Source organism: Canis lupus, chromosome 1 (assembly GCF_011100685.1).
Source record: "Canis lupus familiaris isolate Mischka breed German Shepherd chromosome 1, alternate assembly UU_Cfam_GSD_1.0, whole genome shotgun sequence".
NCBI lineage: Eukaryota > Metazoa > Chordata > Mammalia > Carnivora > Canidae > Canis > Canis lupus.
The window spans coordinates 49,083,126-49,094,570 of record NC_049222.1 but is presented as its reverse complement, the minus strand read 5'-3'; the positions used below and the strand labels follow the sequence as shown (position 1 = coordinate 49,094,570).

The 11,445-nt window shown below is 40.6% G+C and overlaps 1 protein-coding gene across 1 annotated transcript in view; it reads right to left on the bottom strand.

Moving 5' to 3' along the window:
• Window positions 1-344: 344 nt before the first annotated feature.
• Window positions 345-11,445, bottom strand: part of FNDC1 (fibronectin type III domain containing 1) — a 101,217-nt gene continuing 90,116 nt past the window's right edge. The window contains exons 19-23 of the mRNA XM_038526470.1: window positions 10,050-10,129; window positions 6,668-6,697; window positions 5,706-5,867; window positions 4,021-4,143; window positions 345-1,155 (exon numbers count right to left, since the gene is read on the bottom strand). Of these exons, the coding sequence (XP_038382398.1) occupies window positions 1,040-1,155; window positions 4,021-4,143; window positions 5,706-5,867; window positions 6,668-6,697; window positions 10,050-10,129 (511 nt within the window). The 3' untranslated portion in view covers window positions 345-1,039. The remainder of the gene's footprint in view (window positions 1,156-4,020; window positions 4,144-5,705; window positions 5,868-6,667; window positions 6,698-10,049; window positions 10,130-11,445) is intronic.

Sequence of the window (11,445 nt, the reverse complement as noted above, 5' to 3'; positions counted from 1 at the left end):
ACAATATGCTCGTATTTCAAGGAGGAGATACTCGGGCAGGAAAGGGGAAAGGATTTTTCTTCAACTGGATTTTTAAATCATTTGGGACCTCAAATCTTGATTATTCTGGAAACATACTGGATATGTCCCCATAGAGGCAACTAGCCATTTTCACCCGGGTCTGGAAAGATCATCTCCTCAGGTAGAAAGCACTTGGTTTGCATTTAGGTCACTGGTGTTAACTGCTGTTACCGCCAGCTCCCCATCACTCCCAGAGTCCAGCAGCATTCGCTCCGTTGTTCTCATCACATGGAGTGCAGATTCTTTGGACGCTTCTAAAAGATGTTAATAAACAGCACCTTTGCTCCAGAAAGTCCCACACACATTTATCTAGTGAACAAATACAAATTTAGCAACTTTAATCAATGTTCTTGCAGACAAGTGAGGATATGTATATGCCTATATACATATATATAATATCAAAATTGAGAATTTACAAATATGATTTGATACATTTGGTCTAGCAGTGGATAAGTCCGCGGAATAAATCTTAGGATATATTTCCTTTGGTGGTGTTTTTAGTAACTCAGTTCTACCGCATAGTGAGACATCTGAAGCTTAAATTCGGCTAATTTTGGAAGAGTCCAGTGAGAAAGAAGAAAGCGTGTAGCATTCCACGAAGCAAGCACAGCAAGTTTATGCTGTTCCCTGGAGACACCGATGTGTCTGAATTTTGGGCCTAAAAAGTAGGAAGCCTGCACTGAGTCAGTGGGCATCCCCTGTAGCTGTGTGTTTCTGCTGTCTCTGGAACGTGCTATTACAATCCAAACCTATGGAGAAGCCAAGTTAACAGCAACACTGAATTCTGTGTGTCGTCCAGGCCAAGAAGTAGGACTGAGTTCCCGGCTGAAGATGCTTGAAATGTGCAGTGTCCGTCACATGGCCTTGCTGGTCCCAGGGTCAGTGGGGCGGGGGACACTGTCTTTTCCTGCTCACAGTCTCTAGTGCAAGTTAGTCAAGCGGGTTGGACGGGCGAGCCCTTGGCACGATTGTCCCGTGGTTACCACTTCCCTGGAATGGAGACCCCACACTCATACCAGCCCACATAGTAGTAGGGAGTTCCAAACCCGATGTTGCCAAAGCTGACCGGCTCCTGGCGATACTGGCGGAAGTAGCCTAGAGGGTAAAAGAAAGAGAGGGAACAAAAATGGAGTCTGTGATATTGTGATTTATAATAAGAACTATATATTTGGTCTTCATCCCTGTTCCTGGCACACAGCTCCTAAAGCCCTTGGATTTCCTAAGTGATAAGAGTGGTAAAGGTATCCTGATATTCCTAACAAATCCCTTTAGACTACACCTGAGTTTATGTTAATGGGATTACTTTCAGAAAGCATCTTCGGATGGTGCTAGTCACCAGAGAGGCCAACCATGGGATTAGAGAGGCCCCTCCTGGCCTCTGTGGAGGCCCTTCAATCATGAACGGCCAATGATTTCTTCAATCATGCCTATATAAGACAGTTATCTTATATAAATTATAGTAAATAAATTATCTTATGTAAATTGAATTATATAACTATAATACATGAGATAATTATGTTACATAAATAATAATAACAAGAAACCCCAAAGCGCAAGGTTCTAAAAGCTCTAGGTTGGTGAACATGTGCTCCCAGAGAGAACATGGATGCTCTGCGTCCTTTCCCCACATTGTGCCCTTTGCAGCTCTTCCATCCAGTTGCTCCCAAATTGTACACTTTTATAATAAACTGGTACGAAGCCTAGTAAGTAAAACATTTTTTCTGAGTCCTGTGAGCTGCTCTTCCAAATTAATCGAACCCGAGAAGGGGGCAGTAGGAATCTCCAATATGTAGCCAGTAGGTCAGAAGCTCAGGTGGCATTCTGGACTTGTGACTGGCACCTGAAGTTGGTCAGGGGAGGGCGTCAGTCTTGTGGGACTGAGCCCCTAGCCTGTGTGATCTGACGCCACCTCTGGGCACAGTATCAGAACTTGTGTGAATTGTAGGACTCCCAGCTGGTGTCCAAGAATTGCTGTTGCTGTGGGGGGGAAAAAAACCCATGCTTGGAACTGATGTCACAATTGTAGCATCAGAAGTGCCCAAGCCAACAGAAAAAATTCTCATCCTTACAAACTCCATTCAAACAGAAGACCTCTGATAAATTGTTTTTATGAAAAATACTACTTCCAAATAAACACTACCATTTTACGGGAAGGGTCAATAATCCCTGAGGCTTATACCAGGCATGTTTTGGAGGGATAATCCAGTCCCCACATATGTGTGACACAGGTAGGAAAGAGTTCATTAGTGCCCTATTTCTCTCTCTCCATAAAGGAAGATCATTGTAGCCGCTTGCTGTGGAGCACTCGCTGCAGGGCGGACAACTTTGGGCAAAATTCCCGCTTGGTCCTCACAGCACGGAGGGCCCCCGACGTGCCTAGAACTCAAGCCTCCAGGTTTAGTTCTTGAAGTCTGTGGTAGGCTTTTAGATCTTTCAGGTAAATCTCTCAAAGGAAAGAATTTTTGAGTATTTTTGAGCAACACCTCTTTGGCCCTGTTTACTCTTGCCAGATGAACAAATACCCACCATCCTACCAGGCAGCATGCTGATTAAGTAGCGTCTCTGCTCAGGGCCAAAACTGTGACCACGGTCATGGAAACACAGTAAAATACAAGTAATGCTCAGTAACCAGGTCAATGCAAGATCTTGAAAAAAATGAAGAAACATGATAGATTTTATGTGACAATGGGGCTAGGCCACAGTACCCAGATATTTGGTCAAGTATTATTCTAGATATTTCTGTAAAAGTATTTTTATATGAGATTAACCTTTCAATCGTCAGACTTTGAGTGAAGTAGGTTACTCTATAATGTGGGTGGGCCTCATCCAATCAGTTGAAGGCCCTAATGGGAAAAGATTAACCTCCCATGACAAAGTGGGTATTCTGCTAGCAGACTGCCTTCAGGTTCACACTGCAATACTGACTCTTCCTTGGGTCTCCAGCCTACTACTGGCCTGCTCTGCAGATGTTGGACTTGCCAACCACCATAATCATATGAGCTAACTCCTTAAGACATTGCTCTCTCAGTCTCTCTCTCTCTCTCTCTCTCTCTCTCTCTGGTTCTGTTTCTCTGGGGAACTCTGACTAATATACTTACTTTACTGTTCTATTTTACCCTATCTTAATTCTTTGAAAACAAGTAATTTGTGTTTACCAAACTATAGTATTTTTTTCCAAATTAAAAAAGTTGATAGAACATCTCATGTCTGGAAATCGCCAGATCACTGAGTTGAGTGCATAATGGAAACAGTGCTGGACTTCATTCAATTGTTCTGTTTATTTTATTTTTTTGTTTTGGCAGTTGAGGGAGTTCATTAAATACTGTGAGCTGTTAACCTTTGAGATTAATATATTTGTTCTCACCCTGTGATACCATAATGAAATAGTTGCTACATTACCTACTGAAGTATATGGTAAGCTACAGTTGGTTTTCATGTTTGTTTACCTTTCCTTCTCTGTACCCATGTTCATGTCATTCTCTGCCCCCCAAGACTCTAATCTTTGCATGCCTAGTTTTCTCTATGACTCAGCCCAGACTCTACTTTTTTTCTGATAGCCTCAAGCAGCCTGACTCCCTTGAATTCAGAGGGTGACTACAATCTGCAAAACTACCTAACAATGGGACAACTATGTGACATAACTCCTGTCATTATCTGTACTTTAAGTTGTTCACTCTTAGTTACCTTTCACATATTTATTTTCTTTTCCCAGTTATGGAGCAGGAAAGAGATTTTTCTGAGAGTAGGGACAATGTCTTATATTCCTTTTATCCCTGCCTCTCCTAGGTTCACCTCAGTTCCAGCACATGGTTGGAGTATTCTGTTGGTTCCTTATTTGTATGATTCAAAATGCTGTTAACATCCATCTTTAAATGATAAACAAAATGGTGGTTTTCCCTGTATATTAGCTGACCTCTCCCAACCCGCAGGATAGTATAATCAGGCCTTTGTCTGAATTACCTTGAATGGTAGGGAGAGCTTCTACGTAGGACTGAGGCCCTGTTCTTCCATCAAGGTGTGAATCCACAAACTGGCAGTGGTCTTCCCCTCTTCCCCAGCTGTCCCCAATGCTGTAGAATGTATCTGCATAAGGGAATATCATAGGTTAGTGAGTAGTTGAGAAATATACTTTAAGAGTTTTCCCGAGCTTTGGAGAACATTTGAACTGTGTACTTAAACTTGGTGTGTCATATTTTCCATGTTGGAAAAACAGTGATAATAGCACCAATGTCAAAGTGTTGTAAAGATTCAGCAAGATCACGTATGTTAAATACTTAACAAGTCCTCAATAAATGGAAGCTATTAATATTATAGGCAATTTCAGCCTATACATGGCAGGCCTTTTATACTCCTTGGTTTTAAAAAAGGAATAGATGAAACTGTGATAGATGAAATAAATTACAAAGGGCATGAAGATCTGTAAAAAAAATAGAAGAACCTATTTTCATACGTCACTAGAAGTGGGGGGTGTATCTGTGGCATAAGGTGCTGTCCATGGTGCTGTCCATGGTCCATGTGGTATAATGTCCTGCTGCACAGTAGGGCAGGTGTTTCTGTTGATACTGGGATACTGGAGCTGCTGTGTAACTGCTGCCAGGAATTCTGATGCAGGGGATGGAAAGTACAGTAGTGGGAGAGAAAAGAAAGAGCAGAGTGAAGCATATAGGCAGTAGATATTGGGAGAGGCATGTACATCGAGAAAGTGGAGAGTGGTAGGAAAGACTTTGTTTTGACATTGTCTTTAAAAGATCACCACTAGCAAGAGAAAAAAAAACCTATAGCAGCTGAGAAAAAGTTTTAAAAATATATGTACTAAAAATGTAAAAGGTTGCACATTTAAGAAAAAAAAAACAAATTTGTGTAGGTGAGTGAATCAAAGCCAGCTGGGTAGAAAGGGCATTTTGAAATGTTAGTAGTTCAAGGTGTATATGGTATTGTTTTAATCCCCTTCCATAATGAAAACAATGTAATTTTTATTCAGACACAGAACAAGTAACACTGATGTATGTTTCACCATTTACATTTTTTCTTCATAAAGGTGAAGGCAAGGAAGGAAGAGTGGTGGATTTTTCCTTGATACTTCTAGCTTACACTCATATTTATTATTATTGAATTAATGTCAAAGAAAATTGGCCTTTAAATTTCTTTTTTTTAAGATTTTATTTATTTATTCATGAGAGACAGAGAGACAGAGAGAGAGAGAGAGAGAGAGAGGCAGAGACACAGGCAGAGGGAGAAACAGGCTTCACTCAGGAAGCCCGATGTGGGATTCGATCCCAGGTCCCCAGGATCAGGCCCTGGGCTGAAGGCAGTGCTAAACTGCTGAGCCCCCCGGGTGCCCAGCCTTTATATTTCTAACAGAATTTTGGATCTCATTTCTAAAATATAGTGGACTTTTAAAAAATTATATGTATATAAATGTATATATTTATATTTATTTATTTATATATTTCTAAGTGTCAAAGTAAAAACAAGTAACTCCAAAGTAGAGCCTGAAAAACTAATTTATGTGTGAGCCACTGTGAGATATAATGGGTCCACAGCTCAAATACAAACGTTCTGATGCACCTGTTATGTCAAGTTAGTACCAAATAAAATAAAAAATTTCCATACCTTCCCATACCACACCATTCTCAAAGACCTACCTTTCAGGTTGTCACTGAGGTAGATCTTATACCGCAGTGAATTACAAAGAACAACTCCCACAAATTTTCTATACCACGTCCGCTTCACATACTGCCGGCCGTGGCAGTCAGTGTAGCTAGGGTCATGTTTGAAAGCAAATGGGATCCAGATGGGCTCACCACCTTGACAACACAAGACACACGCACTGGGTCACAGCATTCCACGGTGTTTCGTCTCACACAAAATATCAGAAAACTTGACTTATTCATTGACCCTTCCCTCCTCTCTGGGCTTTCCCACCTTCCCAATGGGCACTCTTTCCCCTCATTCTCCTTCTTTCTTGGTCCGGAAGTACAATTAAGGAGATCCTTTTACCTGAACATAGTTAGTATATTTGAATTTCTATTACAGGATTCTTAAAAGTAATAAAAACCCCTTAAGTCAAGGAAAATAAGATATAATGACATATTTGATCTTTTGGGACATGCCATCCTACCTGCTCCCTCCAGAAGTCCCTCAGCATAGACTCTTACTGTTCTCATCACTCCTAAGATCTGTCTTGAACTTAAACAACAGGGCTTTCACAGTTTGTTTGAAATACAGAGTAGAATTCTATTGCATATTTAATGCATTTGGCTATCTTTTCAGCAATTTCAATTTCATTGAATTTTCTATTAAATTTCATATGAATTCCAATATTCAATGAAATTATGTAAATAAAGTTATCGATTTTATAGCCATTGGCCACCACACAGTGGTTTCTTTTATAGATATTGGTTGCTATGGTCCTATAAAAAAATTCCCAGGTCACCCTTTTCCCTAGATCAGGATAAAGGGTACAAGGAAACCAAAGAAGTTGTCACGAAATCATAAAAATGCAAAAGTGGTCTAGCATTTCTACTTGTGAGTAGTCACAGCAATCTCATATTCAATATCCAACTTGATTACTAGAATATCAAGTTTGTCAAGTAAAGAAACTTACCTGGTGGCCTCACAACAAGCAGAGGATTGTCTGCAGAATGAAAAAGAAATAATTGACTTCACTATCATATTTCACAACCATGTAACTGTCAAAATGTTTATTGTGACAGAGAGAGCTAACCAAAGAGCTCCCTGGAATACTTACAAATGTAGTTAATTTGAACTATGCCAATGCTTTCCTTTGTTTCCTAGGAAATATCCTTTGCTAGTTAAACTGCCTTGTCATTTTATAGAAGTTGTAAGTCAATACAGTAGGATTTTGATTTAGGGTACTACAGAATAATTCAGTATTCAGCATTTTTAGAAGATGCATCTGTCTTGAGAAAACAGTTTGGTGGTTTCTTAAAAAGGTAAACATATACCTACTATAGGATCTATCTATTCCACTCCTAAGTATTTGTCCAAGAGGCATTAAAACGCATGACCATGCAAACACTTGTACAAGCATGTTCATGGCAGTTTTATTTGTAATAGCCAAGAATTAGATGTAGCTCAAATGCCTATGAACAAATGCATGGGTAAGTTATGGTACAGCCATATGACAAAATACTGCTAAGTAAAGAGAATGAACTATTGGTAATAAAATAATATGGATGGATCTCAAAATGATTTTGCTGAGTGAAAGAAGCTAGACAAAAAAGTTCATACTGCATTATTTCATTTACATAAAACTGTAGAAAGTGCAAACTAAAGTGAGAGAAAGCAGATGAGTGGTTGCCTGTTAACAGAGGAGACGATGGGTGCATGGTGTGGGGCAGGGGAGCCGGGCTGAATAGCAGCAGTGAGTATATTGGGGTGACAGCGATGTTCACTAATTTGTGATGACAGCTTCAAGGGGGAAAACATACTTTAAAACCCACTGAGTTGGGGACGCCTGGGTGGCTCAGTGGTTGAGCGTCTGCCTTTGGCCCAGGGTGTGATCCTGGAGTCCCAGGATCGAGTCCCACATTGGGCTCCCTACATGGAGCCTGCCTCTCTCTCTGCCTACGGGCTCCCTACAAGGAGCCTGCCTCTCTCTCTGCTTATGTCTCTGCCTCTCTCTGTGTCTCTCATCAATAAATGAAAAAAATCTTAAAAAAAAAACCCACTGAGTTGTACTCTGTACACGTGCACAGCTGATTGTAGGCCACTTGCATTTCAATAAAGCTGTATGTGAAACATCTCTATATCTTAGCCCAAGCAATGCCACTTGAGAAAATACAGTGGCACCTGGGTGGCACAGTCGGTTAAGCGTCTGACTCTTGGTTCCGACTCAGGTCACAGTCTCAGGGCTGTGAGATCAAGCCCTGCATTGGGTTCCATGCTCAGTGGGGAGTCTGCTTGAGATTCTTTCTCCCTGTGCCCCTGCCCTCCACTCTCTTTCTCTCTCTAAAAATAAATAAATAAATCTTTAAAAAGAAAGAAAATATAGAACTAGTTTGTAAGGAATTCTGCTTTAGAAAAAGTTCATTTTTATAAAATAACATGGGCCATTCTCCTTTTTTATTTAAAAAAAATTATCATTGAATAAAATTACTCTTTTTAGGCAAATATCCTATGAGTTTCAACACATGCATTGATTCATGGAACCCTACTATAATCAGGATCCAGAATATTTCTATCACCCCCAAACCTTCAGGCTGTCCCTCTATAAAGACCATTCATTCACTCCCACAGAAGAGTGGCCTTCCATTAGCTGTAAGTGTAAATGCTCATTTTGCTCTCCTGCTCTTACATTTCATTAGTCTGCCGAAAAATTTTCAAGTGCTCCAGGGTGGAGGGGAGGGGAACTTACAGAACAACAGCACAACACAAACATGGAAAGTTTATCCCGTGGTGCAGCCTACGCTACACATATACATCCGCTTCATGTATTTCTATCTTTGGCAAGTGCCATAATTCAATTACCTGGCAATTTTCCTGTTGTTGACCTAACTGCTTTCAGCAGGGTTGTGCAAAGTGAAGGAGGAATTTGAACAAACTGACTGAATAAAGTGAAGATGGCCAGAGCAAATAATTGTCAAATTCCAAGTAACTGTCAAATTGTCAAATGGTGTGCATGAGGATCTCCTGGGAGCTGACTACAAAAGAGTCTTATTCAGAGGTCTGGGTTGGGGGGGCCCTGGGGTTTCATCACCCACCCTTTAGAAGCCACAAAGAATAGGGTGGGTGTATGGTGGGGCTTTTCTGAGAGGGGGAGTAGAAAAGAGGGGTCTTTTCCAAATTATACTGCAGTCTCAGAAATTACATTTATATTTCTGTTCTCAGATTTTGGGACAGAATTTCTTGGTAGCTTTCTAGATTTCAATTATTTTTTTCTTATAGATTTGTATCATGTTAATTCTGATCATTGCCAAAGATCCATTCTTTTTTAAGGAAATGTAGCCATGAACACAGACACGTTTCTTACTTTAGCAAATTAACTCTTGAAAATGGTTTTCTTTGACTCTTTCTTAATTGCTAATGAGGAACACACTCCTTAAATGAAAAAAATGAGAACACTTTTGAGGTCCTTTGTCAACATTTCCAATATGAAGCATATTCTCAGGAAAGATTTTATTTTTTTCCCACTTACTGTGATTTGGTAGATTTCAAATCATCACACTTAAAAATATCTTCCAATTATAAATGTTCTGGGGTCAAGCTACATGTGGGAAACAATCTAACCAAATAGAAGCTAGAGCAACTTTAGGGTACAGCTGGTTCAGTCGAACTTCTGAAGGGGGCCTGGCATAGAGGCATAGGTACCAGCTCCCAGTGTGACTTCCTATGTGGAAAGGCTGCTAAGCCAGGACTGGCCAGCTCTGTGCATATCGCTTCAGACCACGACCTCAGGAACATCTTACAGAAGGGCCAGAGAGCTTTTCTGTATACTAGCATCCCCCAGGGCAGAGCCATCCTCCAAGTGACACTGCTTATAAGACTGGATAGTATTCTAATTAAACTTTCCTTTTTAAGTAAAGACATCTTTATCTCCTAGTAACAGAACCATCATGGAGACCTGACTAATTGGAAGAAGCAAATGCCTCTCAGTCCCCATGACATTTATATTCTTCAGCTGTTTGTAATAAAAAAAAATTAGCTCTGCAACTAAATCTTTCACAGAGAGATTCAAACTTATCTTTCCCACATGGTTGAAAACTAGATTTTTTTCCCTTTTATTGGAATGTGACCTTTCCACTTTCCAGGCAGCTCCAGTGAAGATTACTTTTAATTTTATTAACCAGATTTTAACACAGCACAAAGAAAACGATGTTTCTATTATAAAGTGATATCCAATATGAACTTATTAAATAGAAAAGTAAGAATTTTACTTCTTCGGTTTTTGTGCTATTATAGTCATGATTCCAAAGTATTTGTCTTTGAGAAAAAAGAAAAAAATGAGAATGTGAAGGCGCAGATACCTGATTCTGTAACAAATGAGACCGAAGGGCTGATGGGTCCGTAGCCATGTGGATTTTTGGCTTGAACCTTAAAATAATACCTGAAATTAGAAGAAAACATTTTTTTGAAAGAGAAGCTTGTTTAATTTCTGTGTAATAAGACAAATTCCCAAACTATTGAGCACTTACTCTGTGGCAGGGTTTGAGTGTTATTTTTTTAAACAAATGTATACATCATGGCAATTCATATTTTTGGTGGAGCTTTCTCATTTCCCAATAACTTTTTGAAATAATACAATTAATAGTATTGACTAATGTGGCTCACAGCAGCAGGAGGAGCATATCAGGCAAATAAGCCACTGGGAGAGCATATGTTCCTTAGTGCATCAAAGCTGCATGGCCCCATGCAGGCTTGTCCTTGGATGAATGCCCCTCTCATCCTGTTCTCAACCCACTTGAGTTCCGCAGCTTAGAGTCTAGAAGCTGGAGCAGCAAGACACTTACAGAGCAAAATTCACATTTAACCTAATTCTTATCACTGCACTCCATGTGAAAAAGCAGGATGTTTGACCCAGTAACGATGCAACTCGTTGTTGGCGGGAGTCGGGCAAGCCAGTCCCAACGTTGGCCTTCTCAGTGGAACTAACATGACAGTGATGTTTTGGGTGCATGCCACGTGCTATGGTTGGCTCTGGAGCTTTAAAAGTCACTGAGTTTTGAGCTTCTGTGCCTCAAGTAAAGAGAAGCAAGTCCAAGAAGTGGAAGTGGAAAAAGCCCGGAGAGCTTTTGCTGCCGGATTAATCCTTGTCTTGGAACAGAGACTGTCCTCCATCATCTAGAAGGAGACTGATAGGCCAGGCAGGTTGGGAGTCCCCAGATATCTTGCTCAGTGCTCTTAGGAGCTACAGGACAAAAAGTGGTGGCGAAATACTACTGGAGACCAACACCGCAGTTGTGACCCACTGACTACGCCAACTGTTATCTTCGTGTTTCATGTACCTCTGGGACCCCAGATATTATCTGTACTCTCGCAGTCCCAAGCTACTCACAGGTGAAGAAGAGGGTAAGAGGGTAAGAAACCCCTGCAAGTGGTGGCACTCTGCCACTTCAGAGAGCTCCTAACAAGCTTTCTCTGCCATGAGTCTTGGCACACGGGTTCTGTGCACTAATTAAAGTACACTAAATGTTCACAAGGTGAGTTATTTAATCAGAGAGCAAAGGTGTCTGTCTGTTACCCCACTGTCCTGGCACCAAGCCTCCAAAGCTCCTAAGATCATCAAGGGAGCCAGGCTTCACAGTTACACAGAGATATTTGACTTGGGGTTTGATTAAAGAGAGCCAAGAAAGGCTCATTTGGTAAATTTAGCCTTCTTTTAAGCCCTTCAAGAAAGTCATTCACATCTCATTTAGAAGAGAA